General features: G+C 47.5%; 1 protein-coding gene across 20 annotated transcripts in view; it reads left to right on the top strand.

Moving 5' to 3' along the window:
• The window catches only part of EPB41L1 (erythrocyte membrane protein band 4.1 like 1), a 140,114-nt gene that overhangs the window by 72,028 nt on the left and 43,442 nt on the right, over positions 1–24,644 (top strand). For all 20 annotated transcript variants that reach the window (XM_080685616.1, XM_080685615.1, XM_080685613.1 and 17 more), the window contains 6 exons: positions 11,769–11,962; positions 12,903–13,067; positions 14,957–15,061; positions 15,597–15,639; positions 20,304–20,379; positions 22,733–22,951. In XM_080685616.1, coding sequence (XP_080541742.1) covers positions 11,783–11,962; positions 12,903–13,067; positions 14,957–15,061; positions 15,597–15,639; positions 20,304–20,379; positions 22,733–22,951 — 788 coding nt within the window. In that variant the 5' untranslated portion in view covers positions 11,769–11,782. The remainder of the gene's footprint in view (positions 1–11,768; positions 11,963–12,902; positions 13,068–14,956; positions 15,062–15,596; positions 15,640–20,303; positions 20,380–22,732; positions 22,952–24,644) is intronic.

Raw genomic sequence — 24,644 nt, 5'->3', positions numbered from 1 at the left:
GTAAAATGTGGATAAACACACCTGTCTCATCGAGCCCATGTTTGGTGGTGGTTCTGTAGAGGACCTAGTGCAGTGCTGGCGCATCACAGGGGCTCAGTAAACATCACTTCTCTCCGCCCTCCGCCTCTCTTAAATGTCAGGCTAAGGTGTTTCCACTTGACAGGGAGCCTGGAGGCTTTGGGAATCTTTGCAGGTGTTTGGTCTGCATAAGCATGTATTGGGGCACGACAGATCTGTGCTTGGGAAGGTCCCTTTGGCAACTGTAAGAACCACAAGGAAGGTGTGGACTGTGGTCTTGCAGGAAAGAACTAGCCCTGTGGTCTTGGAGGGCTGGTGTGGGAAGAAGGTTGAAACCACAGCAAGATGTCTGTCCCCTCAGGTGGTGTGCAGCTCAGCTGCTTGGGGGAAGGGGAGGTTTGCGGTAGGGGAGGCCACCAGGACCATGACTTCGGTTTGAGGCTCGTGAGTTTAAGATGAAGAACTTGTCTTCCTTAAGTCATTCTAAGGTTTTGCAGCATCTTCTTTGTGTATCTGCCTTTTTCCTCCCTTTGAATAATTTTCTTTGGATGAATCCCCATCAGAGCTCCCTCTATAATAGCAGCAAATTGGGACTAAGTGCCTGACAATAGGAAGATGATTGAGAACGTTTTGGAACATCTAGTGGATCAAATAATATGCAGCCGTGAACAGCCACAGAAATACTTACCTTGCAGCATATGGAGCTGTGCCCTGAAACTCCTTTGCATCATCCTTTATTCATTTCATTTCACATGTGACAGAGGTGGGAGAGATGTTAGATCCTTCCCGTGCAGGAAGAGATCCAGGCTAGGCTCTAATCCAGCCTTGGGCAAACTACGGCCCGCGGGCCGGATCCGGCTGTTCTATCCGGTTCTCTTGCTCTCCCCTCCGCTCCTTTACTTTGAATTTATATTAGTTCACACAAACACTCCATCCATGCTTTTGTTCCGGCCCTCCGGTCCAGTTTAAGAACCCATTGTGGCCCTCGAGTCAAAAAGTTTGCCCACCCCTGCTCTAATCTCTCTGAGGGCAGGGATATATTTTACTCATTGTGTTATCCTCAGCATGTAGCTCAGTGATCTGGTGAAAGAGTTGTCTGAGTGAATGAAGCAGATGGGAAGTGACTTGTCCAAGGTAATGGAAATGGTTAGACCCAGGACCTGAGTCTCCTCATCCTTACTTGCCACATTCTTCTCACTCACCACTCAGTATCCGTGAGGGGAGCAGGGTGGAGAGGTTCCCAGCAAGGACTTAGGATGCACAAAGACCTGGGCTCAGGTCTAGTTTCTGTCCTTACTAGTGGTGAGATGTTGGCAAAACAGTTCATCTTTTTAAAAAAATAATATATTTTTATTGATTTCAGAGAGGGAGAGAGAGACAGAACATCCATGATCAGAGAGAATCATCAATCGGCTGCCTCCTGCACACCCCACACTGGGGATCGAGCCCACAACCCAGGCATATGCCTGGAACTGGGAATTGAACTCCGACCTCCTGGTTCATAGGTTGACACTCAACCTCTGAGCCACACCGGCCGGGCCAATTCATCTTTTTAAGCCTCAGTTTCTCCATCTGTAATATGGATAGTCCAAGTACCTCCTTCCAGGATTGTCATCAAGACTAAATGATTTAAGGCATATAAAGCTCCTAGTATGGTAACTAGCACATCGTATAACACCCATGAATGTTAGCTGTGATGATATAATAATGTGGAAATATTTCTGATACAATTTGTGTTAAATTAAAAAAATGCTACAATTATGAGCACTTCAAGTGGAGTAAAATTAGGTATGCTCATAGATAGATTTTACTTACAGGCACAAATGGAGTTAGAGCAGGTACTATGGGAAGTAAATAAGACTTACCAAAATAAATATTTTTAAATGTTATATTTATTTTATCTTAGTTTTAATTACAAAAGAAATATGTGAAAAATCCTAATAATTCAGAAGTGTATTCTGCCCTTGGCTCCCCAACCAAAATCCTTCTTTCTAGAAGTAGCCAATAACAATATTTCCTATGCCTACATAAGCATACACACCAGAATGGGACCATAAATTGAATTATTATTTTACAACTTGCATCTTTTTCATTTAATGATGTCTTGACATCTTTCCATGTCATTATATATAAAATGTATCTCAAAAATATTCACGATAGGTATGTGCTACTTTTGTAATTAATGGAATGGGTAAATCCTCATTAACTTGGACATTTAAAGTTGCTTCCAATTTTACTGTATTCTAAATAAAGCTGACAATGAATTTTTATAGTGTTTAAACAATTAAAGGAAGTCAAATGAGAGAAAGAGTCATAGACTGTGAGGGGTGCCCGGAGGGTCTGCTGCTTCTCCCTTCTCCTTTCCCTCCTCTCCTCCCTTCTCAGCAGAGCCTGAGGGGGCAAGGACATGGAGGACCAGTGTGTGGGAGGGGCCCTGTCTCTGTCACCCTCAAAGGGTGGGGATGTCCAAGGCAAACCCCTCTTTCACTCACCCAGTATGGAGCTCACCTATGAAATTTTCAGATTCTCTTGAGACATTATAAGTGGCTGCCTGCTTATACCCTGAGTGTCCTTTGGGCTAGTTTTTTTTTTAAAAATATATTTTATTGGTTTTTACAGAGAGGAAGGGAGAGGGATAGAGAGTCAGAAACATCGATGAGAGAGAAACATCGATCAGCTGCCTCCTGCACACCTCCTACTAGGGATGTGCCCGCAACCAAGGTACATGCCCTTGACTGGAATCGAACCTGGGACCCTTGAGTCCACAGGCCAACGCTCTATCCACTGAGCCAAACCGGTTAGGGCTGGGCTAGTTTTTTATCTTCTCTGGACCTCACTGTGTTCATCTGAATGGTCGAGACAGGCTTACTGATGGGAGCCATTGCTGCTCTACTGCAAACATGGTGCCAGCGTGAGCTCCTGGTGCAGTCTCTTGTTTAATTCTCACTAAATGCCTTTGAGGTGTGGAAGGTGTTACCCTCAGTTTAAATGCTCAAATTGGCTCTCAGAGAGGTTAAGCAACTTGGCCCAAGGTCCCCAAGCCAGTGGAAAAGGATTCAAACTGGTCCAAAGCCCATGTTCATAACTGCTGTTCTGTGCTTCCCCTCACTAACTGCTGATCAGTGAAGTCCATGTGAAATGATTATTCTAAAAGGATCCTTTAAATTGTCAAGTGCCTTGCATGTGGGAGGGGTTGATACTGCTGTTATTATTTCTATATCCAGAGCAACAGTAGCTTTGGTTACATGGTTGACAGCAAGTTGGAGGTAGCAGGATTGAGGGGACAGAGCATGGGACCATGAGCCGCCCACCTAGGTCCTAGTCTTGGCTCTATCCGATCTGACTAGCTGTTTGACCTTGGCCATCAAGGCCGGCCTGACGAGTAAGCCCACCTACCCTGTTTGGTCCTTGTTGTGCAGCTCCAATGAGACAAAGCCTGGAAGAGAACCAGCTCATAGCCCGGCTCTCAGAGGATGCCAGTTACAGGACGGTCTCTATCTGCCTCTGCAGTCAGTGTGGCCCAAGAGGGAGGCATTTCTCCTTTCTGATGCTGTTACTCTGCAGTTCTGGGCATGTCACATGGTCCCTGGCCCACAACTGCACATCAGTTTGTGGCTCCGTGGTGGCACATGAAACTTTTGGGCAGGAAGCCAGTGCTAACCCGTGGCAGCCTCTTCACATTGCTTGGTTTTATTTAATGTGGTGCCCATGGGTACCACAAGCCTCTGACAAATTGCCATCTCTCCTTTGTCTCTTGGGAGCTGAGCAGCAGTAAGAACCACTGTGGCCCAGCTCCCATTTCAGCCCCTCTGCATACTTCAGGAGCTCCCAAGACTGGCTGGGAGGGTGGTACAGAGCCCCAGAGGCAGCTCTCTCACCCTGCACCCCTCCTCCCTCCTAGCAGGCAGTCATTTCATTCACATCCACCCGGAGATTGTCACTCCAGGAAGTGAATGTTCCGTCCTGGGGAAATCCCAATGGAAGAGCATCATCTCCAGAGAGAAAGAACAAGTCTTAACAATCTCTCTCTCTCTCTCTCTCTCTCTCTCTCTCTCTCTCTCTCTCTCTCTCTCTCTCTCATTCTTTTGTTTTTCTTTTAATTCTTTTCTGACTCCAAAAGTAATATATGTTCATAGGAAAATTTTAAAACACAGAGAACCCCCCTAAAAAGAAAAATTAATTCAGTAATTCCTTCTCCAAGGGAATGCTATTCTTAACATTTCGTTCTTTAGACTTAATACTGAGATGAGAATATCTAACATTTCCTGAGCACTAAGTGAGTTTTGGCATGTGCCAAGTGCTCTACAGGCATGATCTGATTCATTTTCACAGCACACCTGTGAGGTAGGCCAGATTATCATTAGGATTGTACAGATGAAGATACAGGCACAGAGAGGCAAAGGGACTTGATTGAGATCTCCTTGTTTCCCATTTTATCCTTAACCAGTAGATTATATTGCTTCTTCCCGGTTTCTCTTTCCCTCCCTCTCTACTTTCTGTTATATTTAGTGTTAGGAGGTATATCTGTCAGATTTTGAGGGAAAATAGAATTCCATTTTGGTATACATATCAGATGCTTCAACTGAGTTAATTGGTAGTACAGGTGTGGGCAGGGTTAAGGGAACCCACAGGGGTACCTTCAAACTAACAGTTACAAAAGCTGTTACAATGACAGAAACTGCTACCTCCCATTGGCCTGAATGAGCAGAGAGCAGGGGCCATGTTCACAGAATTCAGTGATGGTTGGGCCTGTGCAAGGAACTGTCACAGAGGGGCTCAGCCACTACCAGAACCACAGGGTGGGAAATTGGGAAGATGTACCCCGACCTCTCTCTCCTTCACCCTCTGACCTCCAGCTAGCACCTCCCATTGGCCAACCAGAAGTCTGTAGGCAAGGGAGCTCAGACAGTCCTAGAGGTCAGCCTCCTGTTTCTTGGAGTGGGGCATGGATCTAGGGCTGCAAACAGAAACTAATGGCCCAGGAAGCATAGTTCTAGGGGATGGAGGAGATATGTCCCCTGACTTCCCAAAAGAATGAACAGTTATCTCGTAACTGTGATTATCGAAACATCATTCAAAACAGAGGAATTACACTTTCTGCCTTGCATTCTCTTGGTGTTTTGTGTCTCCCACACCCGGTCCATTTCTCGCTCTCTTTACCCTCCTTCCTACCATTAGTTTCTACCTGGTTCAGAATTCCCAGAAATGCCTGGGTAAATGTTAGTGTCTGTGATTTAGAAGAGACAGCCTTACTGGCTGGGGAGTAATTTTTCACCACCATGGACACATGTGGCTGTATGTGCCCCAGTGTTGTTCCACTGTGATGCATATGCATGCATATGTTCTGGTACACATATTGTAAACATCTGTAACATGCTCTCCCTGTACTTAGCTTTAGCTTTCGTATTTCAAAGTGCTTTTCTTCTCTGTAACCTCCTTTATCTTCATGGCCCTTCTCTGCAATGGGAGGACAGGGGCTCTCATCCCTGTCTGACAAATGAGGAAACATGCTCAGAAAGGGGAAGTGACTTGCCCAAGGCCTCTCAGATGAGAAGTGGCAGAACTGAATCAAAACTTCCCTTTCAATCCTGGGAGTTTTTCCATAGCCAACCTTACCCCTGGCAGAAATTAGTATAGGGCAGAAACCCCTCTGCAGCTGCTGAAATGCCATGTAGTGAGGTGGACTCGGGAGTCAGAGACTTGGCTCAGCCTCATGACCTTGGGCAAATTGGTCCGCCTCTCTGGGCCTGGGTGTCCTCATCAGTAAAGGAAAGATGATAATATCAGGAGTTTGGATGGAAAAGTCAGGTGCTTAAGAGCTGATAAATCATCAGGACAGGCTGGCTGGCTGGTACCCAGAAAGACACCCAAGGTGAATGCAGCCCCCATCTCTGGTCCTCAGTTGAGAAGACTTAAAACTTGTCTTGTTGGTATTCCACCCACCCATTACCCCTGTGTTTGCCCATTTGTCCATCTACCCATCCATCTGACACTAGACCCCTGGGTTTACATTCTGGCACTGCCATTCACTAGCTGTAGATCTTGGGCAAGTTACTTAACTGCTCAGTTTCTTCTTTTGTAAAATGGAGATAATGAGAACATCTAGTATAGGTTCTTATAAAAATTAAATGAGTAATTGATGTAAAGTGCTTAGATCAGTGTCTGGCAAATAGCAAACTATAGATATGTTAGCTTTGTTGTTGTTGTTTATCAAAAACAGCACTAAGCCCTGGAGGTAATGGTGAATGAGATTAATAAAGTTTTGTCTTTATGGAGTTTATATTCCAGAGGAGGAATAGAAACAAGTAAACCAATCAATAAATGTAAGTTTTGTTTGTGATAGTTACTATGGGAAAAAATCCAGCATGCTTGCTAAGTGGGTACAGAGTTTCTGCTTGGGGTGATGAAAAATTTTGGAAATAGATAGTGGTGATTATTGTACAACATTGTGAATGTAATTAAAACCCGCGTTATACTTAAAAATGGTTAAAGTGGCAAAAGAACAAAAAACAAAAACAAAATGTCAGCATGCTGTAACCAAAAAAACTAGGGGGAGGGATCCACTTTAGACAGAGTGGTCAAGGGGTACATAGACTGAGATATGAAGGGTAAGAGCTGCCATGGCCAAGATATAGGGGACAAACCCACTGTCTGTACCATTTAAGGGCAAAACCCCACAGCGGAGGCAAGCTTGGTGTGGTTGAGGAGCAGATGGAAAGCCAGTATGGCAGGCTCACAGTGATGGTATGGGCAGCAGTGGAAGCTGATGCAGGGGCCATATGTAGCCTTGATGAAGAGTTTGTGTTTTCCTTTGATGGGAAGTCATTGGAGGTTTTAAAAATGGCATCCAATTGGAGTTTTGAAAAGGTCTTTGTGGCTCCTCTGTGGAGAATAAATCCTAGTGGCCACAGGGAGTCCATGGGGGAGGCTGGGGAAGCCATGCAGGTGAGTTAGAGTAGAGTAGAGTTAGAGTAGCTTGCACCTGAGCAGTGGCTATGGGAATAAAGAAAAAAAACAAATCCAAGTTCTTTGGACTCAGGGATGCTGACTCATGCTAACCCAGGTTGGAGGGCCTGATGTATAAATCTGTCGATTCATTTTAATGAGTGGCACAACAGCAGGCCAAGTGGATATTGCCTTGGCTGGGCCACCCAGATGGAAAGCCACAGTGTGGGAGGGCTGCTTAGTGCCCCTGGAGGAGGAGCCAGCAGGTGGTTGCAATGTTGAAGAGCATTAGATGCTAACAGCCTGCAAGGCTGGCCCCAGACCATGACAGCCTGCAAGGCTGGCCCCAGACCCACCAAGTGAACATCCTGGGCCTCACCAGGCTCCACTCCTCCAGACAGGGCTGGTGTAGGCACCGTCAGCACTTACTTCTCTGGCTGACTCCCCTCCCCGCTTTGCTAATCCCATGCATATTGGATTCCATATTTAGGGTCATCAGTCAGGCCTTGCTGGCCTCTGTCTCTTAGAATGTCTTTCTGCATCCATTCTGGGTGGACACTTCTGAACTCCTGGTTCTCAGGCCACTCCCTACTATGGCTTCCCATTACTGCTTGTAATTATAGACCATCTCAGGGTCGTTTTATTGGGTGCAAACCGTGCTAAGCGCTCTCTTGGTGTTATTTTCCTGAATCTCCATCACCACCCTGAGAGGGAAGGAGGCATATCTCTGACTTTAAGACAAAGCCACCTAGACTCAGAGAAGTGAAGTCACTTGCTTACTAGTAAGGTCACAGAGCGAGCTAGTTCTAGACCCAGACTTTGGGTCTAGGTCTGCCCCTGCCCTGCTGCCCCGTGAAGGGTCACTGAGATAGCTGTGAAGTCCCTGACCCTGGCCTGGCCTGGCCTGAAGCAGCATGTAGTGATGGGAGCCTTGTCCCTCCCAGTAGTCACACGTCTGACTCCTGCAAGGCCACCTGCACCACCCCCAGCTCATTCATTCACTTCTCCCGACTCCACCTGTTCCTCCTGCCAGGCTGCTTGAAGCTCACATTTATAGGCTTCTTGTTCTGAGGAGTCAGGATGTCAAGACCACCTGTCTGTTTCCTGCACAGCACTACCTGTTCCCATCTCTGGGCATTTGCTCACATGGCGATTCAGCCAAAACGCCCTCCCTGCCATCTCCTGTCTACATTCTCCCTTTTCTCAAAACCCGACTCCGCCTCACCCTCCATTCCCTACCCTATAAGCCCTTCTTTGAGAACTCTAGGCCATGTCCCCTATCACCAAATCTCCAGAATCTTCGGGGCCTGAAACATACACTAGCAAATCTAAGTCACATGCCTGGTGTTTAACCGTTTCCTAGGTGAGCATCCTCCTCTCATGCAGCAGTGAGCGCCGTAGGAACCAACACATGCTTCCCCAGGGTCCCCTGTGGTGCCCAGCCAGCCTGGCTGCCAGTGGGCTCCATCAGCCTGTGCTGGCCTGGGCCTGTGTAGAACTGTGCACACATGACTGGCTATAGCAGAAGCCACAGCCAGGTTCTTGGCTCGTTTTCCGTGGCTTGGTGAGAGAACCATGCCATTATCCCTGGACTTGTAAAATAAAGAAGGATCTTATCATAGGTTTTATTTTTAATTTTAATGTTACTAATTTTTTAATTAGTAAATTCTTTTTAAAGTTTGAGCAAACTTTATGTCCTTCTCATTCTGTCATACCAAGCCATGTGCTTTGAAAAAATTTATTTTTTAACCTCTAATGCTTTTATTTTATTTTTAAGACTTTTAATTATTTTCTTAAAATATGTTTTTCTTGATTTCAGAGAGAGGACGGGAGAGGGAAAGAGAGATAGAAACATCAATAATGAGAGAGAATCATTGATTGGCTGCCTCCTGCATGCCCCCTACTGGGGATCGAGTCCACAACCCCTGTATGTTCCCTTACTGGGAATCCAACCATGACCTCCTGGTTCGTAGGTCGATGCTCAACCATTTAGCTACACTGGCTGGGAAACCTCTAATGCTTTTAAATCAAGAAATCTCCAAGTATAGTAGAGAAATTGAGAACTCTGTTAAGCAGAAAGAAGAGAAAATAATAATCTGTACTCTCTAAAAACAACCAAAGTTAACACTTTGCTGAATTTTCTGTATCTGTGTATAAATATTAATCAAAATAGGGTCCATCTGTGCAAACTGTTATGTATCATGCTTTTTCATTCAGATATTCTCCGTCATCTTTTTAAACTCTCTAAGTGGATGAGCCATCATTTATCTAACCAGCCCCTGGCCACAGTACTCAAGCGTGGCTTATGCTACCTCCTTGGACCTGAGTGTTTTCTCCTTCGAGGAGCTTCTGTTGAGGTTTGCTTGAAGCAGCTAGGGTTGGGGAATCAGGAGGCTGGGTGGGAGGAGAGTGGGTGGGAGGGTTAGGAAAAACCTGTCTGAGGAAATGACTGTCACTCAAGTGTCTTTCGCTCTCTGGGAATCATCTGTAAAAGAGAGGAGATGGAATTATCTTGAATGACTTCCAGTGCCGCTCCTCTGTGGTTCTGCCAGCACCAGGTCTTCACTGCCAGCAGGCTCTGCTAAAGACCCGGACAGCGGAAGACTGGGGTATTTATTTAAGATTGCTCTCCTGGCTGTCCGCAAGAAGACCAGGCCAGGGAAGGTTCAGAGAGTGTGGGCTGAAGCAGAGGGGAGGAGCTGATGCACCAGGGCGGCTGCCTGGGCTCGTGAGGGTCATGTGGATTCTGCTCCTTACAACAAAAACATACAAATTAGTCTGTGGGTTCTTTAGTGTGTGTTTTTAAAGCAAAATTAAGTAGGCATTTATGTTGAGGGTTCTTCCCTCTAGGCCTTATCTAGCATAATGGCCGACATCCTCCAGCGCAGGCTGAGATCCCGAGCCAGGCGGGCAGATCTGTTTGGGCGGTGAGCTCCCTGGAGCAGCTCTTGTTGCTTTGTGTCCTGCACTGTCAGCACTTGGTGTCACCCAAGCGACAGAGAGCCTTTATTTTACTACGGCTTTAAGTGATCCCGTAAAGCCCAGGGTAATGATGTAAGTGGGAAGCATCTCAGGGCGAGGATGAGGCATTGTGGACCAAGGCCTTCTCTTCCTCCTCGTCTTCCACTTTATTAGCAGCATCAGTAACAACAAACCCTCTCATTTGTGCTACGAACTCCCGCTTACAAAGCGTTTTACTCATTACCCATTCGTTGGGGTTTGAGGATGTTTGTGATCTGTCTGGGGCCCAAGAGCTCCCACGTGGCCTAGTGGGGCGCTCAGGGGTCCTGCCTTTCTGTCCAGTGCCCTTTGGTTTGGGCTGGGCTGGTGCCCCACAGGAATGCAAGGAGAGAAACTGAAAAGCAAAAAGGAAGTGTGGGGCAGGGGTATGTGCCCCTGGAGGTAGCTGTGATGTTGAAGGGTAGATCCAGTGTCTGTCTGCCTGCTCATCAGAGGCCTCTCATAGTGGATGGGGTCAGAGAGGAACCCTAGGGTGGATCCAGCACCTGTCTGCCTGTCTGTCCATCAGAGGCCTCCCATGGTAGATGGGGTCAGGGAGGGATTTGCCAGGTCTAAGTCTTGCTCTTTCTCATTTATATCTTGGCACAGAGTTGACACTAGGTGTCACATAAGCGTCAGGTGTATTTGGAGGAAGGCTCTACATCAGGGATGAGGGTTCCTGCCCATATCTCTGTTCCCTGGTTTTAGTTCCAAACTTTTCTTTGAGAATCCACTGTTGGGGTCAGCATAGATACCTCCTCAAAACACCCAACTTGTGAGTTTAAAAAAAAAAAAGTATATTTAAAATTATTAACCTCTCTTAACAGTTTGCTGATTGATCTTTCCGATCTTTTACTACAAGTACACAAACGCAGTGTTGTGTTGTTGAGGTTGTTGTTTTGTTTTTTAAATATAACGTGGGACCATGACATTTTCTCTCCTTTTCTGTCCTTGCAGTGTGCTTATTTCACAGAATACCTGGGCAATAGGTCCTTGATTCTCTAAAATCTCATTTCTTGCTCCAAGAAGAAAAGGATAAGAATAGCTAATTTATATATAATTTATATAATAGATAGTTTCTCTAAGTCCCTTGCTTTTTGGATGAGTCCTAGAGAGGTAAACTGAATGCTCCATTTGTGGCCAACCTGGGCCTGAATCCAGTTTTTTCTGACCCTTACTTACATGGTCAGGGCTGTGCGTTTGTTAAGAATGCCTTTCTGTCTTACCCTTTGGATCCATCCTGACAACATCCCTGTGAAGTCAACGGGGCAGGAATTATTGACAAGGCTTGAGGCATGAAGAGCCTTGCCCACAGTCAGTGCTGGGAGGGTCTGGAGCCTAGGGGTCTTTTGATTGAGTTCAGTTTATCCAGCCTTTAGTGAGGGGTTACTGTGTTCCAGTAGCTTAGTGGGGCGCTCAGCTTGCTGTTTTTGGACAGACAGCCTCACTGAGGTCCTGCCTTATGCTCTGGGCAGAGTGGGGCTCCCTAGAGAGTCACATCATCCCTAGGAAGGGTCCACATTCCAGACCTGGGACAAGATATTAGAGTCCCTGAGGAGCTAGTACACAAGGTTGGGAGGGAGGAGTCTGTGACCTCGGTTGTCCCCACCAACCCCTCACTTCTCATGACTCTCTCCCCATCCCTACTTCCTGTTCCTCCCTCCTCCCCTCTCTCTCTCTGTGGCTCTTTATCCATTTGTCTCCATCTGTCTCTCTCTGCGTGTGGTTCCTGCCCCTCTCGCTCTGTTCTGTCACACTATCGCTGCCCCTTTCCCCGTCACATGTTCTTCTTCATGCCAATGCAGGCGTGCTGGTCACCATGACAACAGAGACAGGCCCGGATTCTGAGGTGAAGAAGGCTCAGGAAGAGGCCCCACAGCAGCCTGGGGCCGCTGCTGCTGCTGTGACCACTCCAGTGACCTCTGCAGGCCACGGCCACCCGGAGGCCAACTCCAATGAAAAGCAACCGCCCCAGCAGGACACTCGGCCTGCTGAACAGGTGTGTGCCCGAGAGCATGGGCATCCCTCTTCCTGCCCAGCCTGTCCTCTGGGCAAGTTCTTAGGAAGGAGGGGAGGAGGAAATGAAGATTTATTACTGACCACAGTTACATTCTGAGCATAGTGTCGTTTTTATATTTAATTCTCCCATACCTAAGAGAGTAGCTATTAATTTCCCCATTTTACACTTGGGGAAATTGAGACTCAGCAGGATAAGGTGAGTTGCTAAAGTCACATTGCTCTAAAGTGACAGATGTGGAAGTTGAATCTAGATCTGATGTCAAAAACACATGTTCTTTCAACCTCATTTCCTACCCCCTGAGCCTGTCCATTCTAGCTTCGCCAGCCCAGGGTGGCCCCAAATTTATCACCCTGAAGCTACAAGGGACTCAAGGAATCACCTAGTCATTGACTTTATTCCTTCCTTAAATCACAATAGGCCCAGACAGGGCAGGGACTTGGCCAAGGTCATTGAGGGTGTCAATGGTAGAGTTAGGACAAGAGGGCAGGGCTCAGACCTCCCTTCCCTCCATTAAACTAGTCCACAAGTCCCAAACCTCAGGCTAGACCCAGTGACAGACTAAGAAGGAGGAGACCAGATAGATATTCTTATATCTCATGCACTATTCTGGAGAAACAGGACAGCTCTGGCCACCGGGGGTGGTTTTGTGGGATGTTCCCGCCTACAGAGGCTGCCCCAGCAGCAGGAGCCTGCAGGAAAGCAGTAGACCCCTCACCTGAGTCACCCTGTTGCACATGGAAGCTCTGGCTCTCCTATACTACCCACCACAGACTCTGGTAACTCCAGGGACCTTAGATGGCAGTGGCTCTCATTTTGGGGGACATCATAGCCCCAGCTGCCTCCTTGTTGCATCTCATTTGGGTGAAAGGCTGTGATTTCAAGCTCGCTGACCAAACTCTTCTCCTGGTTGGACCTACAGAGCCTAGACATGGAGGAGAAGGACAACGGGGAGGCTGATGGCCTGTCAGAGAGGACCACGCCCAGCAAGGCCCAGAAATCGCCCCAGAAGATTGCCAAGAAATACAAGAGTGCAATCTGCCGAGTCACTCTGCTTGATGCCTCTGAGTATGAGTGTGAGGTGGAGGTAGGGACCACCCAGTGCCACATGCCCCATCCGCAGCCAGCTGGCCTCAGAGTAGAGCAGCCCCTTCTGTGTGCATTCAGCCTGGGCCAAGATAGAGGGCATCCATTCGTCATGGAGTCCTGGACTGACTTGAGTGTCCCAGAGAGATGACCTGGCCAGCTCTTTGTACAGATGGTGGCATCCAGGCCTGGAGAGGCCTGTTTTGATTGCAAATAGAATTAGATGAGGCACCAGGCTGGCACCAGGAAAAGGTTTCTCAGGGTGGCTGTACCTTGGCAAGGAGCCACCATCCAAGGGCTGATCTGCAGCCCAGTCTCTTCAGTGTGACCCAGCAGACACTGTTCCAACTAGAATCATTTTTATTGGGTGGAGAGAGGGGTCCTCCCTTGTGAAACCCCCCTGCCCAGGATACTACCGCTAGGACAAACTAGTCACTTGAGGGTTCCATGGTAAGGGCGTCCCCCAGGCACAGGGAGGTGGCCCATTGGAAAGACACACTCCCCCAGGCCATGTAGAAACCCTTAGGCATGGTCCTGTCCCACACTGGGTGGCAGGGCAGATACCTCCTCTCTGGAGTCAGCCCTTCTGGCCTCACATTTAGCATCTCTCTTTTCCTATATAGGCTCAGAATCCTGCCTAAATCTGAACTGTCACTCGCCCCATTAGAGATTCTTCCCTAGCCTAGACACCATTCCTGGCCCTCTGCATGCGTATGGAGAGTCCAGAGGGTGGCCTAACTGCTGAGAGTTACAGGAGCCATCTCCCTTTCTCCCTCCTGCATGATCTTAAGACATGACTGACTTCTGAGCCCTGAGAGGCTAGGTTCCTCTTTTTTGCAGGGTTGGGTTTTTGTTTTGTTTTTTAAAATATTTATTTCTTCTATAGAAGGGTTTCAGAATAAACATCAGGCCTACTTCTGGGCAAAATAAAGGGATATCTTCTACCTCTTTTCTCTTACCCACACTGGCCCCAAGAGGCAGTTTCATCCTGCCCTAGAAGAGTGTAGAGTTTGGCTGAGGCCAGTCCACACTCTCTGAAGCACTCCTCCAGGTTCAGGAATCTCATGGATTCCCGAAGCTGCTGTCCATAGTCAGGCCTGGTCTCAGCCCCTATGACCTAGCCAGACCTTGCAGGGCCTCACCCTCTCTTTGGAGATCCCTGCCTCTCTGAGTAGTAACTGCTTCTCATTCCCTGCCCTGTAATCCCTTTATTGGTGCTCATCCTCACCGCTGTGGGTTTAGGGTACCTCGTCAGGTCCTGGGATTTGTCCTTGTGCATCCTCAGGCCCATACGGTGTTCAGAGAGATAGCAAGCCTGGTTGTATTGGGGTGGGATAGAAAGGTGGTTCTATCAGGCTGCTTCTAGCTGAGGTTGATTTAGGCCCCATGAGTCCCTATAAAACCTCACTTGATGCCCGGGTAGGATTTCACTCAGACTTAGTGTAAGGGGAAGGGCTGGGGAGGGTGAGTCACACTGTGACCCTGAGTCCTGGGCTCTCCCCTAACCCACTGTCCATGTCCCTCATATTTCAGGTGTCTCTTCTCTCCTTCTCACACCCAAAGCTTAGACTTTTCATTTCCTGTTCCTTGGGTCCAAGTTAGCCTCCTTCTCTTAATCGCTGTAAGGAAGGAGAAATCAGCACCCTCTCCCCGACTCCCAACTCCCTCCCCACCCCCTGAGCAGGTCTAAGGTCTGGGAAGGCTTGGAAGAAGGCACTTGATGACCTGGGTGTTAGGTTCAGAGCCAGGGGGGTGGCAGGAGTGCTGACATCGCTCTAGATGCTGGAAGGCTCTTGGGGGTTTGCACGTTGTTCTGGTGGAGTCAGAGGCATCCCCCGGCCCCACCTGGAGGTGATTCTGGCCTCACAGAAGCTTTGCTCTCTGCTTCAGAAACATGGCCGGGGCCAGGTGCTGTTTGACCTGGTCTGTGAGCACCTCAACCTCCTGGAGAAGGATTACTTTGGCCTGACCTTCTGTGATGCTGACAGCCAGAAGGTACCTGGGCTGGGGAGCAGGGCTGGCAGGGGAGGCCTGCTGTGGGGGAGACTTCTTCCCCATGGCCCCCATAGTCCTGGTGGTATCCCATGGGTCCCATCAGATCTTCATTAGGCACTTTCTGTTCTCTGTGTCCACTCCATTCCCCAGTCCTTTCTTGGGGACCTGAATGCCACCCCAGATGGGTATCTGGAGAACCAGCCATGGCTTCCTGGGGGTACTGAGGCACTTCCCCCATCCTTGGGAGGCTCCTAGTTTCCTCCTTCCACCAGTCTCACCACAGCTGTATTACCTGTTCACTGTGCTGCCTCAGGGCAATGCCACCTCAGAGCCCTGAGTCCCAAGCTCTGTGGTGAATCCAGGCCTTATTCCCTTACCTCCCAGTCCCAAGGAAAAGGGCCCAGAAAGCTCAGCTAGGGAAGGGTGCTCCCGCCAAGGTCTGTCGGGGGGGCTATTTCAGGATGTTGCTCTCTCCTGGGCCTATCTGGGTCCTCTTCTTTATTTTCCCTCTAAAGAACTCTATCTTCTCTTGCAGAACTGGCTGGACCCCTCCAAGGAAATCAAGAAGCAGATCCGGAGTGAGTGGCCGGCTGTGGTTGGGAATGTGGTGGAAGGGTGGGCAGGGGCTTCAGGCAGCGGGGTCCTCAGTTGTGCTGCTCTGTCCTACTTTGGGAAGTGTATTCAGATTCTTGAGTTCATTTGCTCCACGTGGAAGATCTTGGGGAAGGCAGGGCATGGTTTTATAGATGAGGAGCCTGAGGCCTGGATAAGAGAAATGACTGTGCAGCGATTTTCAATCCTTTTCATTGCATGGCACACATAAACTAATTAATAAAATTCTGTGGCACACCAAAAAATATATATTTTTGCTGATCTGACAAAAAAATAGGTATAATTTTGGTTAGTTTTTTTTACCCCCCATTGATTTTTAGAGAGAGAGGGAGGGAGAGGGAGTGAGAGAGAAACATCAATCAGCTGCCTCCTGCACACCCTCTGCCAGGGATCAAGCCCGCAACCCCTGTATGTGCCCTGTGGGATTTGAACCAGCAACCTTTAGGTGCACAGGATGATGTGCAACCAATTGAGCCATACCAGCCAGATCTCAGTTTGGTTAAATAGGTATAATTTTGATTCATTCACACCAGGTGACTATTCTTGTATTGGCTGTTGTCATTTTTTAAAAAAATCCTCACCCAAAGATATGTTTATTGATTTGAGAGAGAGAGGAAGTGGGGGGAGAGAGAGATATCAGTTGCCTCCTGTACATACCCTGACCAGGGATTGAACCTGAAACCTAGATGTGTACCCTGATCTGGAATCGAACTTGCAACCTTTTGGTGTACGGGACAACACTCCAACCAACTAAGCCACTCAGCCAGGCTGCTGTTGTCGTTTTTTAATTTATAGTCTAAGGGAAAAGAGGTCAGTGCCCATGACTAAGTAGTTATTGCATGTTTTAAAATTTTCTGTGGCACACAGTGTGCCTACTGTGGCATCCCAGTTGAAAATTGCTGTTCTAGCCTGGCTGTGGTGGCTCAGTGGTTGAGTGTCAAACTACAAACCAGGAGGTCATGGTTTGATTCCTGCTCAGGGCACATGCCCGGATTGTGTGGGCTTGATCCCCGATCGTGCAGGAGGCAGCCGATATTCTCTCTCATCATTAATGTTGCTATCACTCTCCCTCTCCCTTCCTCTCTGAAGTCAATAAAGATATATTTTTTAAAAAAGAAGAAGAAAATCTCTGGTCTAGAGTCACACAGTAGGTTAGCAGAGGGATCACAGGTGCCCTCAGGATGTCAGCACTGAAGGGACTTGCGAGTCATCTAGGACCAGGGGGCGAACTAATGACCTGAAAACAGCCCCCCTCCTCTCCAGGGCTGGTGAAGGCTTCAGTGATCAGTGACCCCTGACTCAGCTCAGAATCCTTGCCCACACAGCACTCATGGCCACTGCCAACTGACAGGAGTTAATATGTCAGAAGAAGTCTAGGCCCTTCCCTGATCTTGGCCACCTCCTGTATTTAACAATGGGTGACTAAGGCCCAAGAGAGGCAGTTATTTGCTCAAGGTCACAGAGCAAGATATTGGCTGAGCCAGGTCTTGAGCCCTGGCCTCCCAACACCATCCTGAACTCTTTTCAAGATCTGGGGCAAAGACAGATGAGCAGACTGACAACCTATGCTTTCTGTTGGGAGGGGTGGGGCTCAAATGGCAGAAGGAGGAGGTAGGTGGCCTCAGAGAGGGGCCATGCAGTAGGCAGAGATCTAGAGCCTAGACAACCCTCCCCCTTGCTTGCACTCTCTGGTCCCTGGGCTAGAAAGCGGAGCCTGTTGCTATGACAGCAGGCAGCTGGGCCCAGGGATGCCAGCTGACTCTGTGGGAGGGGGCTTGAGGAATTTTTCCTGTAAGCTTCTGTCAGTTGTAGACAAAGAGAGAGGCACACAGACAGAGCATGCTCCTCTGGAGCCGGGTCCTAGGCCTGGGCTCAGGCTGTCCCCAGGAGCCCCAGCCTGGCTGGGCGGCCTGGCTCTCCTGCCTGAAAGAATCAGAACATGTACCGCGAGCAGTGTTTGAGAAGGACCCAAAGCTTGGAAAAGAGAAGCGCTGGCCATTGTGGAGTCTCAGCTCCCTCCCCGAGGCAGGAGTCAGTGCCCTCGTGTCATTGGAGCAGTGCTGCCTCCTGTGTAAAGCCACGGTCTCTGCCCTACCCATGTAACTTCCACCCATTCATTCTAGTTCCGTGTTCTGGGACCCCAGGGAGCAATTTTTTACCCCCTTTCTTTAAGACAACCCTCCTCCTCCCAGCCTTCTGAAGGTGGCACAAGTCCTTGTCTTGGGCTTCGGAGTTGGGTATATTTCCTCTCAAATCTCTGCGCCCATCACTGAGGGCACTGGGGGCAACTCCTCCAGCCCTCTGGGCTCCTGCTTCCTCTTGGCAAGCAGATTAATGATTCCTACCTCACATGGTGGAGATGACAGTTAAATAACATATGTGTGGACAGTACCTGCCACCTAGCAGGGGCTTTTCTGAGGCAGTGTGGTGTGGTACTTAAAAGGAGAGAGAATGAGGCTAGACTGCCTGGATTTGATTTCTGACTCCATCACTACTTCTTGTATTATTTTGTGTCTCAGTTTCCTCATCTGTAAAGTGGGAATGATAATAGTATGTACCTTTAGGTTGTTCTGAGGATTAAATGAGTTATTAGGTACACAACACCTTAAATGGTACCTGCACAAGTAGCATCCAGTATGTATGTATTAGTTATTATTATCATTATTATTTCTGAGACAGGGATTATTTCCCCTTAAGGCTTCTTTCTTCCTTTATTTTTTTTAAAAAATATTTTTATTGATTTTTAGAAAGAGAGAGAAAAGGAGAGAGAGAGAAAGAGAGAGAGAAACATTAGTGAGAGAGAGAAACATCAATTGGCTGCTTCCCGCATCGGGTATTAGTCTGCAACCTAGGCATGTGCCTTGAACAGGAACTGAACTGACAACCTTTCCGAGCCTGGGATGATGCCCATCCAATTGAGCCACTCTGGCCAGGGCTCCCCTTGAGTATTCTTTTTCCAAGGAGTCAGCTGTGGTCAGGAGCCTGGATTCTGAGGTCAGATGCCCCAAGGTTAGACCCGTGTTTTCTTTTTAAAAAAATGTTTTTATTGATTTTTAGAGAGAGAGAGAGAGAGAGAGAGAGAGAGAGAGAAACATCGATGAGAGAAAAACATCAATATTGATTGGCTGCTTCCTGCGTGCCCCCTGCTGGCGATCGAACCCGCAACATGTGTCCTGACCGGGAATCGAACCTGTGACATGAGTCAATGTTCAACCACTGAGCCACACCAGCCGGGCTAGACCTCTGTTTTCTACTGCTGACCAGCTGAGTGACCCTGGGAGTGACCAGCTGAGTGACCCTTAACCTCTCAAAATCTTTAGTATATGTGCTGCCGAAGCGAGCACACCTCTCAAAATCTTCATCTATAGGAAGGAAAGTCAACCTCAGGATCATTATGAAGATTAAATTTCTATACATGCCTGTAACATGTAGCAAACCAAGTGACCAAAGCTTAGTAAGTGTTGGAGACATGACAGCTATATGGTGAAGATGGTGATGATGAGGATGGTAGTGACAGCATGGCCTCTAGCCGTCATGACTACTGCCCTGTCCTGGATGGGCCTCACTTTCTCACTTTGTCAGGGGCCTTTGTAGAGCATGGAGCCCCAAATGTCACCGGGGTGGTCTAACCATTGTTCTGGATTGTAGCCTTTCATCAACACCTCCTCTCTATTTCTTTCCCCATCCCCTCTCCCTCCTGCCCCCGCCCCTCCACCACCAACCTCTCTTCCTTTCTTACATGGTCATCCCTTCTCTTGGCTTACTGAGCTAGTTTCCAGCTAAAACCTCAACCTTTATTTCTGTCTGCCTTCTATAGATGTACCATTAATTTTTCATATCTAAATGCGGAGGTTAACATTTATCCCTGTGAAATGACCTTTGTTACTTTTAGCCCATCATATTTGCCTTTTAGGTCTTGTTTATAATCCATTTCTGTCATTTGAGATAGAGTTAAAGTGAGATAGGGCAGAGTTTTCCAGTGTGTTTCAGGGAACATTAATCTGCCTTATGAAAAATGGATACAGCAGGTCAGATAAGTTTTAGGAAGTCTTGAATGCTTGTCTCCTCTAGAGAGGTACAATTTATAATGGCAGAGTGAGGGCTCTGAGAAGTCTAAAGTTAGAAAACCCATTTAATGTGGTGCTTTTAGACTTTTCTTCCCATTAACGTCCTGTTAACCACACTTTCCTGAAAAGGAAGGGGCACGAGCTCTGGAGCCAGGTGGGCCGGGTCTGAAATCCAGCATCATCCTTTCTCGCTGGGTGACCTTGGGCTGACAACTTTACTACCTGAGCCTCAATGTCCTCATTTGCAAAATGGGAACAATCATCGGACTTACTCATAGGGTTGTTGCAAGATATAATGAAGCAATGTTTGTAAAATAATTAATGGGGTGCACAACTGGTGTTCTTTCTTTCTACCTTTCTTCCCACTGCTAGTTTACAATAAGTCTCTTAACATGGGCCTCAGTCTTTTCATCTGTCAAGTGGGAACAATGTTCCAGATTCTCTGATTAGATTGTCCTGAGATTATACATATGAGAAGACTTTGAAAATTGCTGATAGGATGGTTTGTCTGGGCCACTCACTGGGTAATGGTGCCTCTCTGATCTCTGCCCATCTTCTTTCAGGCAGCCCCTGGAATTTTGCCTTCACAGTCAAGTTCTACCCCCCTGACCCTGCCCAGCTGACAGAAGATATCACAAGGTGAGGGCTGTGGAGGGAGGTGGCAGATATGCTGGCCGTGGGAGATGCAGGGTGGCATGTGATGGCAGTGGCAACCTCAGATGCCTATGTAGGCCAGGCAGACACCATCATAAAGGAAGATGACTCAATTCAAGAGAAAGGGATGCAAACATAATGGTCAATGGCAGGTGACCCTTCCCTTCAGAGGGAGAGGTGTCACAGGGAGCCGTGGGGACCAATGTGAATCCAAGAGGACAGGCGCCATCTAAGACAGTTGCTGTTGAGCTTGGGCAATCATGGCCTTATGAGAATTGGGCCCAATTTGAGAGTAAAAACATCACAATTTTTAAACGTTGGAAACGAATTCAAATGTTTTTTAAAATGTGGTGTGGGACATCTTTGGGTAGGACCAGCCAAACACATCTGAAGATCTGATGTTCTGGGTGGACCACCAGCTTTCGACTGTGGGGATAAAGAGGGAGTAGAGTGCAGATGCCTTCCCATGCGGGAATTTTGTCCTGTGTGCTGTTCTGTGTACATGTCAAGTATGTGGGGGTCAAATGAAGCATGTGACAACCCCCATGGAGGCAGCCTGGGCTGCAGGGGTGCACATGATGCATGTGTAGTCTCATTGTGGCTTGAAGATTGAAAGGGGGTGCAAAGCATCTTTCAAGATGAGAACAGTGAGAGGCCTTTCCCTTTATCTAAGCTTCTTCCAAGAGATAGTCTCATCCATGTTCTGGGCCCTACAGACCCACCAACAATCAGATGTGGGTTGGAGTTTTTCCTACAGCAGGGAAGGGCTATAGAATCAGCCCCTCCCTCCCATTGGGTCCTTCTTTCATAATGTTGGCTGCCTGTTTGCCAGGCAGTGGGCCAAGGTCAAGATGCTGACTTTGGCCTTGAGAGATAAGACAGTTGTCCCTGGAATAGATCTGGCCCGAGGCCTTGGGCTCATTAGCCCTAAGGTCTGGCTTGGGGCCAAGATTTAGCATCAGTGTCTGAACTCCATTCCCAGGAGGGCTGAGAGCTTTAGACCAGGTCAGCCCCCGATCCCCTGGTCTCGCCCACTGATGCCTCTCCTGTTTGTGCCAGTCCCCGCCTGGGCATCAGGCTTCCAGTGACCCCCAGGAGGGAAATTAGCCTTGTCCAGCTTGGATGATCCCAGGGAATGGGGTGATTTAGTAAAAAAAATATTCAGTCCCAAAATAAACTGGTCAAAGAGACAAATGGATTGAAATGAAATATTGATCAGAGTGCTTGGCAGTGATTTCTGAAATCTTAGACTTGACCAGAATGCCCATCTGTTCACACCTGCTGCCTGTGATGTGTGAGCTGCTGCTGGTTCTGAGCCTCTGCCTTGGCCCTGAGCACACACTGAGGCTGCACGTGCTTCCTGCCAGAGCTCCAGTTCAGACTGCGAAATAACATCATGAGCAGTAAAAATTATTTTAAGTAAAAGCCACCTAAAAGAAAACAGGCAATTGAAAAAATGGTGAAACATAGCAAAGTGGGCAAGTAGGCATTACTGGTGGAGACTGGACCGAAACATTATTTTTAATACACAATAACTGAAAAAGCAATAAAAAATGGCTCTAAAAATTGTAAAAGCATCCAAGTGTGCATAAAAATTATTAAAAATCATGGCCCAGTGGTTGGAAATGTTCCTTTTAAACCTATTTATTTTTAGACCATTCACTTAGTGCTAGAGGCAAAATAAAAAGTGTTGAGAAAACATTGGCAAATGGGTTTGTCCGGGCTTTGGACGCGCTGTGCAGGAGTTAAAATGAATGAGGTCAAGTCTCATGTGCTGACCTGGGAAGTGCTGTAAGGCAAGTTGTAGAATCAGATGTAGCATTTGATACTATGTACATGTTAACAACACTCATGAATAAAACCACTTGCCCTTCTATACGTCCATGGAGGAAAAAAGTCAAGAACACAACAGATAACAGGGGTGACCTCTGGTGGAGGGGGGTTCTGAAAATGGACATCAAGGGGAAGTTTAGAGTCACCTCTAAAGTTTACGTTTTTCCACAATAAAAATACATTAACTGTATAATCAAAAAATACATTACATTTTCAGAAAGTGATCAAAGTAGTCCCATTGAGCTTGAAAATGAATTAGAAATTGAAAATGCTCTCACAGTAGAAAAAATCCTTCAAATTTAGACGTGAACAAAAATCCTTAAAATATGAAATGGCACAAAACCATCTCATCGGACACACCCAAAATATCAACACGTGAAATGCTAGTGTCGAGGATCATTCCTTTCCTACTGAGCTGAGGGGTGCTTAGGTTGGTTCTGATGGATCAGTGGGCATCTTGGGAGGGAGAGGCACTGTGCCCATGCCCACTCTCCCCTATCTCCAGATATTACCTGTGCCTGCAGCTGCGGGCAGACATCATCACAGGCCGGCTGCCCTGCTCCTTCGTCACGCATGCCCTGCTGGGCTCCTACGCTGTGCAGGCTGAGCTGGGCGACTATGATGCTGAGGAGCATGTGGGCAACTATGTCAGTGAGCTCCGCTTCGCCCCTAACCAGACCCGAGAGCTGGAGGAGAGGATCATGGAGCTGCACAAGACATACAGGTGAGAGGGCCTTACGCCCAGGGCCTTAACTGGCTCCTAGAACCTTCCCTGCTACACCCCCAGATGCAGTGCTGTAAGTACTCTACCTGACTCTGCTGCTAATTTGAGGTGCAAATCTGAGGGCAAATCATCTCATCAAATGAGAATGATAGTAACTAGCTGTATAACCTTAAATGACCTCTTGGGACCACAGATTCTAAGCTCCTGTATAAGTGTGATGATTCCCCATCCTTGGTTTCTGAGAATCAGTTTCTTTATCTGTCAGCTGGAGATAATGGTAACTATTATGTGTCCCTGAGTAAGTGTCCTGATGTCTTGATCGTGGCATGAAGTTCAAAAGTTTGCACTCTAAAGCCGGACTGCCCGGTTTCACCTGCTGGCTCTGCCACTTACAAACAAGGGGATCTCAGCCTTGTCATTTTACTTCCCTCTTTAATTTCCTCATCCGTTCAGTGTGGGCGCTAATGAAACCTGCCTTGGAGGGTAGCTGGGAGGACTAAGTGGCACATCGTAAAGATCCACCATATGTTCTCTGTGATTTGAGGGCTTGAATAGTTGTGCAGAGGAAAGCACTTTGTGCAGAAGTTAGATGATTAGCTAGATGTGTGGTTGTGGGCTGGCTATTTAACCTATCAACCTCATTCTTCACCTGTATTTGTATAGACCTAGATCATCAGTGTTTCTCAACTATTGGTCTTTGGAGTAGGAGAATTCATTCTGGAAGATGTTTGACATCCCTGAGCCCCAGCTATTAAATGCTCTTATTAACCCCTCAGTCATTGTACAACCCAAATGTTCCTTTCCATTTCCAAATGCCCACTATAAGGGTGGTACCATCCACTGGGAGGAACCCCTGAAAATGAATTGTCTCTAGGGTCCTGTCAAGTTGGAAGTGCTTTGGGCTCCAGGTCAGGATTGTTATGGGAACCCAGTGTGGTAAACAATGTGAAAGTGCATTATAAACTGTACAGTGCTGTGCCTGTGGGAGCGGGTATGGTGATGTTTTCTTATTGCTAATAATGATGGAGGGAAAGAGGAGGGTTGTGTCCTGGGGCTGCATCAGGAGAGGAGGTCCAGGGCCAGATGTGAAGGGACCATGTATGTGGGGAAGAAAGCCTGCTGGGGTGTGGTGGAATGCAGATGTGGCAGATGTGTCTTTCTGAGACTTGCACACAACTCTGATTGGTTAGCAGTGGCTGTTGTTGTATTGTGTTGCGTAGGATACTGAAACATATGACGGGTTAGCAGTGTCTGCCTGGCTCGGGAATAGGGAGTGATGGCCTGCCTACCATCTCTTTGTCATTCCTGTTGTAGGTATTAGGATGTGTTAGGGATCTGCAAGAGTCAGAACACTGGCATACCTTGTTTGATTGCACTTCACAGATACTGAGTTTTTTATAAATTGAAGGTAAGACCCTCCACCAGCAAAAAGATTACGAGTTGCTAAAGGCTCAGATTAACAACTTTTTTTTTTTTTTAGCAATACAGTATTTTAAAATTAAGCTATGTCCATTTTTATACACAATACTATTGCATACTTAATAGACTACAGTATAGTATAAACATACTTGGAACCCAACAAGTTTGCGTGACTTGCTTTCTGTGATACTGGTTTCATTCTGGTGGCCTGGAAGTGAACCTGCAATATCTTCAAGGTCTGTCTGTGATTGAGAGAAAGAAGTTTAGATCCATA

The sequence above is a fragment of the Plecotus auritus genome (assembly GCF_963455305.1).
Source record: "Plecotus auritus genome assembly, chromosome: 8".
Classification (NCBI taxonomy): domain Eukaryota; kingdom Metazoa; phylum Chordata; class Mammalia; order Chiroptera; family Vespertilionidae; genus Plecotus; species Plecotus auritus.
The sequence above is the reverse complement of the archived record's forward strand: the minus strand, read 5'-3'. Positions and strand labels throughout refer to the sequence as shown.